This window comes from Coregonus clupeaformis, chromosome 17 (genome assembly GCF_020615455.1).
Source record: "Coregonus clupeaformis isolate EN_2021a chromosome 17, ASM2061545v1, whole genome shotgun sequence".
In the NCBI taxonomy this organism is placed as follows: domain Eukaryota; kingdom Metazoa; phylum Chordata; class Actinopteri; order Salmoniformes; family Salmonidae; genus Coregonus; species Coregonus clupeaformis.
The window spans coordinates 9,519,250-9,532,848 of NC_059208.1; the positions used below are offsets into that span (position 1 = coordinate 9,519,250).

At 43.3% G+C, this 13,599-nt stretch overlaps 1 protein-coding gene across 3 annotated transcripts in view; it reads right to left on the reverse strand.

The window, feature by feature from the left end:
* Positions 1-1,323: 1,323 nt before the first annotated feature.
* The window catches only part of LOC121586559 (DNA topoisomerase 2-beta-like), a 42,193-nt gene continuing 29,917 nt past the window's right edge, over positions 1,324-13,599 (reverse strand). For 2 of the 3 annotated variants that reach the window (XM_041903335.2, XM_041903332.2), the window contains exons 20-35: positions 11,341-11,489; positions 10,896-11,127; positions 10,428-10,562; positions 10,065-10,265; positions 9,442-9,637; positions 9,233-9,324; positions 8,959-9,114; positions 8,584-8,667; positions 8,075-8,272; positions 6,057-6,228; positions 5,587-5,748; positions 4,197-4,493; positions 3,745-3,837; positions 2,585-2,716; positions 2,059-2,159; positions 1,324-1,936 (exon numbers count right to left, since the gene is read on the reverse strand). In XM_041903335.2, coding sequence (XP_041759269.2) covers positions 1,748-1,936; positions 2,059-2,159; positions 2,585-2,716; positions 3,745-3,837; positions 4,197-4,493; positions 5,587-5,748; positions 6,057-6,228; positions 8,075-8,272; positions 8,584-8,667; positions 8,959-9,114; positions 9,233-9,324; positions 9,442-9,637; positions 10,065-10,265; positions 10,428-10,562; positions 10,896-11,127; positions 11,341-11,489 — 2,589 coding nt within the window. In that variant the 3' untranslated portion in view covers positions 1,324-1,747. The remainder of the gene's footprint in view (positions 1,937-2,058; positions 2,160-2,584; positions 2,717-3,744; positions 3,838-4,196; positions 4,494-5,586; positions 5,749-6,056; positions 6,229-8,074; positions 8,273-8,583; positions 8,668-8,958; positions 9,115-9,232; positions 9,325-9,441; positions 9,638-10,064; positions 10,266-10,427; positions 10,563-10,895; positions 11,128-11,340; positions 11,490-13,599) is intronic. The other variant, XM_041903334.2, reaches the window with a different exon arrangement.

The window sequence follows — 13,599 nt, forward strand, 5'->3', positions numbered from 1 at the left end:
ATTTTACAGGGAATTTTTGAAACGTTTCCGGAATTCTGAAACCCTAGTTCCCCCAATGTCATCGCTGATCAAACAACAGAGCTGCTTTCCCCTCTTTAGTTGGAATGCCAAGCAGCTGTCACAATCAATCAATTGACAGAAATTTATCAATAACGGAATAAGATCAATACATGTGGATCGCGTTCAGGAAGGGGGCAACGTACTAAACATCGCAGATAGAAATACACTGAATAGAGCTGGCATAATGATTCCATACTCTACAAGTCAGTGGTGTCTGTTCTACGCAACATATTTTTATCTGAACGTACCACAATGCTGTGTGCCCTACTGAACGCGGCTCATGATCCAACTATTCAGTAGAAGCCAGAGAGAACATGATTGTGAACCTCAAAAAATGTCACCAATGAAAGCAGCTCTGTTGTTATGCCTGTTCAAAAAGTGTTAATGTATATGATTGCCATTGGTATCAGAAAAATCACATTGTCATCATATGCAGTGTTGTATAGCTATTATGAAGAGACATGATCAAATGATGGTTGAGTTAACTTTGTCTTACTGCACTTGAGGGTGGGCGGGGCAGCAGGGAGGGGTTTTCATGGTGATTATACATTTAGCCAAAACCTCCTGCTGGCCTGGTGGGAAGAGAAGGCAGGAAGTCCTTATAAAGGAGCTTTACGGTGAGCTTTTATCTTGTTTTTGTTCTCCATTTTCAATATTGTATGTTTGTACATTAACAATGCTTTTTATGTTAATATACTGTTTAACTTTACCATGAAATGTCCTGGCAAAGTAATACAAATATATTTATTTTAAAATACATAAATGCGTGGATGTATTATAACCGGAATATTTAGATTTACTGTAACCTCGAAGCCTTGAATACTGTGTGTGTGAGAGAGAGAGAGAGAGAGAGAGAGAGAGAGAGAGAGAGAGAGAGAAAGAGAGAGAAAGAGAGAGATAGAGAGATAGAGAGAGAGAGAATCATGTTCCTAAGGTTCTGCTCCGCAGGAAAGAGAGTGAAGTCAATTAAGAAAAATCACATTCAACGGACAGAAAACCCAACGGCCAGAGAATAATTTACATTTCATTGTTTACTTCCAAGTTCTTGTTCAAAAAGGTACAATGTCTCTTGTTTACTTTTTAACAGTTAAAATGTGCTGAAGCACCGCGTTCCTAACTTCTAAAAGCTGCTTAGGACAAATACAGAACATTTCCATGGTAATAATAAAAAAACAAAATTGTATTGTATGTATAATAAAAAGTGTAAAACACCTACACAGTAGAAAGCATTAAACATCACCATTAAAATAAAATAAAAGAGGAGGAGGGGGGTGTACAAAAGTCTGCGGCACGGGCATTTCCACGAGCATGTGTCTGGTTCTGGTTGAATACTTCAAAACGAAGTCCTTCCTTCCTGATCGGACATGACTGGATAGGTATACAAACCACTGCTACACCTATCCCCACCTCTCACATTATTTATTCTAGGAAGTGAAGAAGGAAGGATGCACGTGACAAATTACTCAAGCGGTGTGTAAATAGCTCTGTTCAAATTGTTTAAAAATCCATCCTTTCTGATTTCCTGGAGGTGATCACAGATAGTAAGTGATTGGATAGGTGAAAACAAGGGTACCAACCTATTACTTTCCCCAGTCCAACCAATGAAGATCTGTGATTACTTCAAGGGAGGGAGGAAGCATTTCAATAGCATTGGAACAGAGCCTGTGTGTGGGAGAGATTCCATGGTCTAGTCGAACATGTCGTACTGATCGTCGTCTGACCCTGACTCAACAAAGTACTTCACTTCCTTCTTGGCCCTGCCTCTGCCCGGTCGTTCTCGGGACGCCACGCTGGATTGGCTGAAACGGTTGGAGTCCACGTCATCATCATCATCTGACATGGGGGGCGAGGCCGCGGCTGCTTTCTTTGATGGCTTCTACACAGGGGGAAGACAAGAGAAGACACTAAGTATCCTGTATGGTTATTACAGTCTTAGTTTTTTCAGTATCTTCTTATATCCTATATGATTCAAATGACACACACACACACACATCGTACCCTGCTGGCGGGGGATTTGGGTGCTTTCCCAGGAGCTTTCTTGGGACTGAAATCATCCTCTTCAGATCCAGACTGCTTCCTCTTCCTCCCTCCGCCTTTACCTGCACAGGTCAGGAGAAACACACCCAGGTTACACTCAGTTCATAACCAGGTTACACTCAGTTCATAACCAGGTTACACTCAGTTAATATTACGGTTATACTCAGAACAGATTATATGTTCATAGAGAACAAGCTACAGTCCAGGGTTTTTCAACATTTCGGTCCTGAAGAGCTACTGGGTGTGCAGGCTTTCATTCAAACCCTGCAGTAACACACCTGATTCAGACTGAAGATGAATAGGTGAAGATTTTAAACAGGCGTGCTACTGAAGAGCTGGATTATAAACCTGCACACCTAGTAGCTCTCCAGGAACGGAGTTGGAGATCCCTGTTATAGTCAGTTTACACTATGTCAATCTTTTATATTCATAGAGAAATGTATGGTGACTGATTCTCCACTGGTCATTGTGAGGTAAGCATGTACACCTTTGAGTGCTGGTGCAGGCTTCTTGGAGTCGGTATCGGAGTCCGAGTCCCAGACGGACGTGTCCAGCTTCTGTTTGGGTGGCGCTTTGGGTGCTGGTGCTTTCCTGGGTTTGGGAGTTGCATTCTTAGCTGCTGTGAGTAACAGAGAGTGAGCCAATCAATACCAATATGGATCTCAGCAAGACACCATGACTGCGTCTAAAAAGGCACCCTATTCCCTATATAGTGCACTACATTCAGCAGCAGCATCAACAACATTATCAGTATCTTTTTAACCCATGTTGGTAGTGTGATTTGCATTAGTGCTCCCTCTAGTGGCAGATGTGTGTGTTACCAGAGTCATAGATCGCAACCTGTCCTCAGGGAAACTCGTAAGATTTGGGAGGTAAATTTGAGTCTGTCCATTTAGTATATAATATGTTACGTTATGAATGTAATAGCGGCCACACAATATCATACGTCTTGGAGGACTTATAGTATTATAAGTCTGGCTGAGACCAGGCTGCTTGTTGTGTCATTCCTAACGACAAAGGTTAGGAGAACTAACAACAAAGGTTAGGAGAATTTCCGTAGAAGGTAATGAGAATTAGGTTATGGTTTGGGAAGGGTTAGCTAAAATGCTACAGTTGTCCCCGACGTGACTCAAAAACACAACCTTTGGAATGAGGCTTTTAAACACCTCCCGAGTGGCGCAGTGGTCTAAGGCACTGCATTGCAGTGCTAGCTGTGCCACTAGAGATCCTGGTTCAAATCCAGGCTCTGTCGTAGCCGGCCGTGACCGGGAGACCCATGGGGCGGCGCACAATTGGCCCAGCGTCGTCCAGGGTAGGGGAGGGAATGGCCGGCAGGGATGTAGCTCAGTTGGTAGAGCATGGCGTTTGCAATGCCAGGGTTGTGGGTTCAATTCCCACGGGGGGACAGTATAAAAAAATAAAATGATGTATGCACTAACTGTAAGTCGCTCTGGATAAGAGCGTCTGCTAAATGACTAAAATGTAAATGTAAATGGACGGTCACGGTGTACACCCACCCATCCTCCCCAACCAACCTCCCTATCGTTCTGTTTTAAGTAACCAGACCATTATTTAATTCTCCAAAGTGTACATCTGTTTAATGTGGCCAGACTGTAGATGGATACATTATATGGTTCTGTGCGTTACCTTTCTTAGCTGGGACAGGTTTGTCGAAAGCAGAGCTGCTGTAGTATGAGGAGAAGGCCTTGTCTTCCCCGTCACTGTCCAAATTCAGATCATCTGGAAGAGAAGAGTAACAGACATTAACCCTCAGATGAACACTGGGACTAGGAGCTTATTTACACACAGTCCTTTTTCATAGACAAACACACAAGACTTGAAATAACGACAAGATCGTAAACATCTTTAACCTTTTACTAAATAATAATATAATAATAATATGCCATTTAGCAGACACTTTTATCCAAAGCGATTTACAGTCATGTGCGCATACATTTTTACGTATGGGTGGTCCCGGGGATCGAACCCACTACCCTGGCGTTACAAGCGCCATGCTCTACCAATTGAGCTACAGAGGACCACATGACAAAGAAAGCACATGACAAGGCAAACATGCTGAGCTTGTAGTGTGAACTCACCACTGTCATTGCTCTTTTCAGAGGAGAAGGCTGATTTGGAGGGGGAGAATATACTCTCTGGTTCCTTCTCCTTCGCTGGTGAGATGTTGATGGTGGTCTGTTTGGGCGGTGGGAAGATATCTTCATCATCCTCGTCATCGTCGCTGTATCGGTCTTTAGTCTCGGAGGAGGCGGTGAAGTCGTCTTTGCAGGGCCGGGCTGGTGAGGACGCAGCATCAGCATCATCATCATCCTCCTCCTCTTCCTCTCCTCCATCCTCTTCCTCACTGAAATCAAAGGTGTACTTGGGCTTGGCCGCTGAGGAACAGACAAAGTTCATTATAAGTGTGTGTGTGTGTCTGTGTGTGTTTTATTGCAGAAGAACCAACGTGTTTCGGCTTTGGCATTATTCAGGGTTTTACAGAAATAAGAAGGAATGAGGCTTTTAAACATTTCAAAATGGCCTCAGGGACCAATCAGGGAGAACCTGATGATCACTCTGACTGAGCTCTAGAGTTCCTCTGTGGAGATGGGAGAACCTTCCAGAAGGACAACCATCTATGCAGCACTCCACCAATCAGGCCTTTATGGTAGAGTGGCCAGACGGATACCACTCCTCAGTAAAATGCACATGGTCTGATGAAACCAAGATTGAACTCTTCGGCCTGAATGCCAAGCGTCACGTCTGGAGGAAACCTGGCACCATCCCAATGGTGAAGCATGGTGGTGGCAGCATTATGCTGTGGGGATGTTTTTCAGCGGCAGGGACTGGGAGACTAGTCAAGATCGAGGGAAAGATGAACTGAGCAAAGTACAGAGAGATCCTTGATGAAAACCTGCTCCAGAGTGCTCAGGACCTCAGACTGGGGTAAAGGTTCACCTTCCAACAGGACAACGACCCTAAGCACACAGCCAAGACAACGCAGGAGTGGCTTCGGGACAAGTCTTTGAATGTCCTTGAGTGGCCCAGCCAAAGCCTGGACTTGAACCCGATCGAACATCTCTGGAGAGACCTGGAAATAGCTGTGCAGCAACGCTCCCCATCCAACCTGACAGAGCTTGAGAGGATATGCAGAGAAGAATGGGAGAAACTCCCCAAATACAGGTATGCCAAGCTTGTAGCGTCATACCCAAGAAGACTTGAGGCTGTAATCGCTGCCAAAGGTGCTTCAACAAAGTACTGAGTAAAGGGTCTGAATACTTACGTAAATGTGATCTTATTTTTTAATTTTTTATAAATTAGCAAAAATTTATACAAATTTGTTTTTGCTTTGTCATTATGGGGTATTGTGTGTAGATTGATGAGGGGAAAAAAACAATTTAATCAATTTTAGAATAAGGCTGTAACCTAACAAAATGTGGAAAAAGTCAAGGGGTCTGAATACTTTCCGAAGGCACTGTAAGTGGTTACCTGAGGCCCGTTGTGACTTGATGTCTCGGGGGATGACCACAGGTTCACTGTCCTCCAGGTCGCTCTCTGATTTGGACTCGTCCTCCGACCAGGGGTTACGCTTCTTCACCTTCTTACCAGATGCTCCTTTGAGTGCTGGGGGTTTCCTGGCTCTGGGAGCACCTGATATAGAGAAAAGGGTTTATTCATTCCAATTTGTATCTTTCATTTAATAGCCATGAAGTCCTGAAACTGTGTCGATGTGTGAGAGTTCATGTGTGATTAACATAAATTAACAAAGTTTGCTCTAGAGGTAGCACTTCTGACTCCCATATACGAATTGCCCCAAGAGGTGGGGATAAAATCCTTGTGTCCACCACCTTCCTCACTGTGTATCCCTCTCAGCTGTCTCCCCCTCTCCCCCAATTCATGACTGAACCCATCTCAATAAGATGACAGACATATGAAAGGAGAATGGAATATCTGCTGACCTGGCTCCTTCTTCTCCCGTTTGATCCGAGGGGCCTTGGGCTTGGCTGAGGCCGGGGCCGGGGCTGGTGTATTAGAGGATGAGTTGAGGGAGTTCTCCCCTGTTCCTCCGTCTGACCCCAGCACTCCCATCTCATCATCAAACTCCAGTTTCATCACCAGGTCCGCATCACCCTGAGGACAACACACACACAGCGATACAGTGGGGGAAAAAAGTATTTAGTCAGCCACCAATTGTGCAAGTTCTCCCACTTAAAAATGTTCATCATAGGTACACGTCAACTATGACAGACAAAATGAGAGAAAAAAAATCCAGAAAATCACATTGTAGGATTTTTTATGAATTTATTTGCAAATTATGGTGGAAAATAAGTATTTGGTCAATAACAAAAGTTTCTCAATACTTTGTTATATACCCTTTGTTGGCAATGACACAGGTCAAACGTTTTCTGTAAGTCTTCACAAGGTTTTCACACACTGTTGCTGGTATTTTGGCCCATTCCTCCATGCAGATCTCCTCTAGAGCAGTGATGTTTTGGGGCTGTCGCTGGGCAACACAGACTTTCAACTCCCTCCAAAGATTTTCTATGGGGTTAAGATCTGGAGACTGGCTAGGCCACTCCAGGACCTTGAAATGCTTCTTACGAAGGCACTCCTTCGTTGCCCGGGCATGTTTGGGATCATTGTCATGCTGAAAGACCCAGCCACGTTTAATCTTCAATGCCCTTGCTGACGGAAGGAGGTTTTCACTAAAAATCTCACGATACATGGCCCCATTCATTCTTTCCTTTACACGGATCAGTCGTCCTGGTCCCTTTGCAGAAAAACAGCCCCAAAGCATGATGTTTCCACCCCCATGCTTCACAGTAGGTATGGTGTTCTTTGGATGCAACTCAGCATTCTTTGTCCTCCAAACACGACGAGTTGAGTTTTTCCCAAAAAGTTCTATTTTGGTTTCATCTGACCATATGACATTCTCCCAATCCTCTTCTGGATCATCCAAATGCACTCTAGCAAACTTCAGACGGGCCTGGACATGTACTGGCTTAAGCAGGGGGACACGTCTGGCACTGCAGGATTCGAGTCCCTGGCGGCGTAGTGTGTTACTGATGGTAGGCTTTGTTACTTTGGTCCCAGCTCTCTGCAGGTCATTCACTAGGTCCCCCCGTGTGGTTCTGGGATTTTTGCTCACCGTTCTTGTGATCATTTTGACCCCACGTGGTGAGATCTTGCGTGGAGCCCCAGATCGAGGGAGATTATCAGTGGTCTTGTATGTCTTCCATTTCCTAATAATTGCTCCCACAGTTGATTTCTTCAAACCAAGCTGCTTACCTATTGCAGATTCAGTCTTCCCAGCCTGGTGCAGGTCTACAATTTTGTTTCTGGTGTCCTTTGACAGCTCTTTGGTCTTGGCCATAGTGGAGTTTGGAGTGTGACTGTTTGAGGTTGTGGACAGGTGTCTTTTATACTGATAACAAGTTCAAACAGGTGCCATTAATACAGGTAACGAGTGGAGGACAGAGGAGCCTCTTAAAGAAGAAGTTACAGGTCTGTGAGAGCCAGAATTCTTGCTTGTTTGTAGGTGACCAAATACTTATTTTCCACCATAATTTGCAAATAAATTCATTAAAAATCCTACAATGTGATTTTCTGGAGTTTTTTTGCCACAATTTGTCTGTCATAGTTGACATGTACCTATGATGAAAATTACAGGCCTCTCTCATCTTTTTAAGTGGGAGAACTTGCACAATTGGTGGCTGACTAAATACTTTTTTCCCCCACTGTATGTCATGTCTACAGCCTGAAAACACACTGAGACCAATGCAAACAATTGAGTTTTATTTTGTGCTATGATGGGAGTTATACAGTTGAACTAACCTCATAAGGCATTGATACGTGATATTCTTCAAGAATCAATGGGTATAAATTACCAAATAAAATGAGCGAAATTGTCATAAAATATCACAGACTGGGCCTTTAACAATGAGGCATAATCCATTTAAAAAACGAAATGTGTTACCTTCTTCTTCTTGATCATCTTCTTGGAGGCGTCAGTCTTCATGGCCTGTGTGATGGTGGGTACGACCCTGCGGCCGTATGGCGAGGGTAACGTCTCCTCCAGGTGGAGTTTCTTAACCTTGGGCTTGCCCACCTTGCCCTTCACCAGCTTGGTACCTTTACCTGCACTCATGTCTGCTTGCTCCTGGGCCTCGATTTTCTGTCACACACACGAGGAGAGAATACACCTGTCACCTTTTGTAAATCGTGTAAGTCACTTGTATTGAGGTGACATCAATGTTGACGGTTTACAGTGAAAGGAGATAATAAAACCCAAACAAAATAAATCCCACTTTTTTTTTTCTACAAATAGATCTGCCTTTAGTAAGGCCAGGAGAAAGAAACCTTGAAGGTACCCGACTTCTCCTCAACAAAAGCAGTCTCACACTAGTAGGTATAAATCACAGTAGTCTCTTAAGCAGTGACTCAGAGAGGAGTGGCACCACTACATGTAGCGCTAGCACAACTCACATCCAGTTCTTCAATGAAGACAGCCAGGTCCTCCTTCCACAGGTCTTCTGGAGACTTCCTCTGCAGCTCATTCAACTCTCCTTTCTGTTGAACAACACACACTCAGTTGATAAAATATGTGGCGCTAGCAACACCAAGGTTGTGGGTTCATTTCCCACCAGGACCACATACACATACTAAAAAAGTACAGATATGCACTCACTATGCTCCAAGAACAAAACACACACAACCGTTAGAAAAGAGACACTCAGACATTGCCTACTTGTGTAATGTTGCTGCAAATTAATAGCCTTTTGGGGACAATAAAGATCTATTGAATTGAATTGCAAGTCCTTGACAGTCGGGTGTCTACACCCTTCCTCTCTGAGTCAGCACCTTGATGTCTCTCTGTCGGAGCAGCTCGTCCACCTTCTCCTTGGACAGGCACCACAGAGGCATGTTGAGGATGTAGTTGAAGTTTGGTCCCGACGACGACCCAGAGTCCACAGAGCTGTCACTGTCGTTACCATCACGATCGTCCTCCTCCAGAGCCTATAGGGAGAGAGCAGGAAGACACATAGTCCAATCAGAATACAGGGTTTTAAAGCGTCAAGCGGTCTCAGCCAATCACAGGGCTGAATGTTGGACAGTGGCAGGATGCTAACAGTACCTTTTCCTGTGCCTTGGTCCATGCCGCAACGGGGTCAGACTCAAAGCCTTTCTGCACCAGCATCCTGATCAGTTCCCTCTTAGACTTGTTCTCTGTAGACAAACATTAATAGATCAGTATTCTATTCCAAATTGCAAACTAAAATAAGAATTGAGAGAGCTTTCCTTCCCTTTGAAAGAGAGAGAGAGATATGCAGGTAAAACTCTCACCGATTGTGATCTTTCCTTCAATCTTCTCCAGCACAAATCGTGCCTGATTGGACAGTTTGGAAGCCTCCGCCCCCAGGCTCCCCACTAGCCAGTCCTTCCTCAGCTTGTAGTAGTGCAACCGCAGCTCAAAGAACTCCTTGAGAATGTCCTGGACCGAATCATACCTCTTCAGACAGCCCATGTGGTCAAACAACACCTGAGGGTAGAAGAGCAACTACTTTAGATACCTCTCATTTCCACAATATAAAAAAAACTGGTTAAAAATCATGGAACACTTAAAATTGTTCTTCACTTTAAGATGAAAGATTAATTCCAAAGAATCCCGTCATCCCGGACAGATGTGATTCCTATAAGAGGAGTGCTCTATATACACACACAAAACAGCACTTCATCCAAAGAGGTGTGTATAATGAATCAACAATGTGAGTCAATACAGGTATCAGTTCAACTCAAATACAGAGTAGGGACTCGTATAGGGCACAAAGTAGGAAAATGTTTTGCAATGGATAATGAAAACAAGCATTTATCATTGGACAAGTTCAGGTAGTTTCTCCCTGTTTCAGTCCGTTTTCTTCAGTTTGGTGCCTAGTGAATAGGACCCAGATTTGAGGAGTGGTACTAACCATGGAGTTGCAGGTGAGGCTGGACTGTAGCTTGAAGACTTTATGTAGTCCTGCAGCCTCTGCCTGGGCCAACTTCTCCTCTGACATGCGGACAACAAACTTGACGGTTTGGTCCGTGTGGTACTCCTTATAGTCATTGATCAGAGCTGGAGTCTTCTCTGTCCCCTGGAGCATGGGCTCTAGTACAGACTCCTTGTAGGCCTGGAGGGAGGTAGGGGAGGTAGGGAGGGATAGTCCATTACAAGAACTAACAAACAATATCACAGCATAGAAACAACATGTCAACATCTCCTTCATTCATTTATTAATTCAGTCAAAGCAACTGGATGACCAGAAGTGCTGAACAGGTGTGATATAGTGTACCTGTGTCCAGGTGCGAACGGGCAGCTCAGTGATCTCAATGGTGTTCTTGTCCAGGACAGAGATCTCTCCACTGACCATGTACTGGTTCTGGCCCAACTCATGGATCACTCCTTTAAAGTTCTTATAGCTGGGCAGCTGGGAGAGGAGAGAGGGGTAGGAATATTCAGTCAGCCGTTATTATGAAACTGTACATTACCTATAGGATTAAATCTGGATTATAACTGACAGAAAGTTGGTGGTTTATCCAGTTCTACTCAAAAATGACAAGTGTTTTAGCAAAAGGTTTTAATGTATAATGGTATCGATCTACAAAAATATTATCTGAGTTTATATGTTTTTAGCAATACAATTCTTAGACCAAATGGACAATAGGGCTGCTTGTATGTCCAAGACAAATTTCCCCTCTGGGACAATAGAGTTGATCTTATCTTATGTAATCAATTAAGTTTCAAACATCTAAATGTATACCATGGGCAGAGGGTCCTGCATGTTAAGCATGCGGTAGAGGTTGTTGACTATCTCTCTATGGTCGTAGTTGGGGATCTTGCAGGCCCAGCCCGTCCCGATGCCCTCGGCCCCGTTCACCAGCACCATAGGGAGGATGGGGATGTACCACTCTGGCTCCACCTTCTGGTTGTCATCGAACAGGAACTTCAGCAGGCTGGAGTCTACCGCTGGGAACAACATCTTGGCCAGGGGACTGAGGAAGTGGCATTTTGAGTGTGTTTTATGAAAGGTAATGTATAAACAAAGTTAACATTAAATGTATCATTAACCTTTAAAAAACAAAACAAAAAAACAGGTATGACTGCACTTCAGGATGGCCCAATGGCCCATACAAATCATACAATAAGTAGACTAATCAAATTGCTAGCACAATTCTGTTTTGACCTTTGACCCTCGGAGGCCTTACCTGAGCATGGTGAAGATGTAACGGGGGCTGGCAGCGTCCTTGCCCCCGTTGATGCGGGTACCAAACTGACCCAGCGGCTGCAGGATGTTCACGTTGTTGCTGCCCACAAAGTTCTGGGCCAAGTTCACAATCGTCATCAACAGGGATTGCTGGATGATTACACACATACAGAGGCACACGTGTCAAAACAATGTTTTGTGTGGAGTACCCAGTATCTTCAGACTGTATTGATTTAGTAGAAGATAACTAAGTATATTTTCTATAGTTCTGTGAGTATATTTCATATAGCTCTGTAAGTACAGTTGAAGTCGGAAGTTTACATACACCTTAGCCAAATACATTTAAACTAAGTTTTTCACAATTCCTGACATTTAATCTTAGTAAAAATGCTTTGTCTTAGGTCAGTTAGGATCACCACTTTATTTTAAGAATGTGAAATATCAGAATAATAGTAGAGAGAATAATTTATTTCAGCTTTTATTTCTTTCATCACATTCCCAGTGGGTCAGAAGTTTACATACACTCAATTAGTATTTGGTAGCATTGCCTTTAAATTGTTTAACTTGGGTCAAACGTTTTGGGTAGCCTTCCACAACCTTCCCACAATAGGTTGGGTGAATTTTGGCCCATTCCTCCTGACAAAGCTGGTGTAACTGAGTCAGGTTTGTAGGCCACCTTGCTCGCACACGCTTTTTCAGTTCTGCCCACAAATTTTCTATAGGATTGAGGTCAGGGCTTTGTGATGGCCACTCCAATACCTTGACTTTGTTGTCCTTAAGTCATTTTGCCACAACTTTGGAAGTATGCTTGGGGTCATTGTCCATTTGGAAGACCCATTTGCGACCAAGCTTTAACTTCCTGACTGATGTCTTGAGATGTTGCTTGAATATATCCACATAATTTTCCTTCCTCATGATGCCATCTATTTTGTGAAGTGCAACAGTCCCTCCTGCAGCAAAGCACCCACAGCATGATGCTGCCACCCCCGTGCTTCACGGTTGGGATGGTGTTCTTCGGCTTGCAAGCCGTCCCCTTTTTCCTCCAAACATAACGATGGTCATTATGGCCAAACAGTTCTATTTTTGTTTCATCAGACCAGAGGACATTTCTCCAAAAGGTACGATCTTTGTCCCCATGTGCAGTTGCAAACCATAGTCTGGCTTTTTTATGGCGGTTTTGGAGCAGTGGCTTCTTCCTTGCTGAGCGGCCTTTCAGGTTATGTCGATATAGGACTCGTTTTACTGTGGATATAGATACTTTTGTACCTGTTTCCTCCAGCATCTTCACAAGGTCCTTTGCTGTTGTTCTGGGATTGATTTGCACTTTTCGCACCAAAGTACATTCATCTCTAGGAGACAGAACGCGTCTCCTTCCTGAGCGGTATGACGGCTGCATGGTCCCATGGTGTTTATACTTGCCTACTATTGTTTGTACAGATGAATGTGGTACCTTCAGGCGTTTGGAAATTGCTCCCAAGGATGAACCAGACTTGAGGAGGTCTTGGCTGATTTCTTTTGATTTTCCCATGACGTCAAGCAAAGAGGCACTGAGTTTGAAGGTAGGCCTTGAAATACATCCACAGGTACACCTCCTATTGACTCAAATGATGTCAATTAGCCTATCAGAAGCTTCTAAAGCCATGACATCATTTTCTGGAATTTTCCAAGCTGTTTAAAGGCACAGTCAACTTAGTGTATGTAAACTTCTGACCCACTGGAATTGTGATACAGTGAATTATAAGTGAAATAATCTGTCTGTAAACAAGTGTTGGAAAAATTACTTGTGTCATGCAACGTAGATGTCCTAACCGACTTGCCAAAACTATAGTTTGTTAACAAGAAATTTGTGGAGTGGTGGAAAAACGAGTTTTAATGACTCCAACCTAAGTGTATGTAAACTTCTGACTTCAACTGTATATTTCATATAGCTCTGTAAGTATATTTCATATAGCTCTGTGAGTATATTTTCTATAGTTCTGTAAGTATATTTCATATAGCTCTGTAAGCATATTTCATATAGCTCTGTGAGTATATTTTCTATAGTTCTGTAAGTATATTTTTATAGAGCTCTCTAAGTATATTTCATATAGCTCTGTAAGTATATTTTCTATAGTTCTGTAAGCATATTTCATATAGCTCTGTGAGTATATTTTCTATAGTTCTGTAAGTATATTTCATATAGCTCTGTAAGCATATTTCATATAGCTCTGTGAGTATATTTTCTATAGTTCTGTAAGTATATTTTTATAGAGCTCTCTAA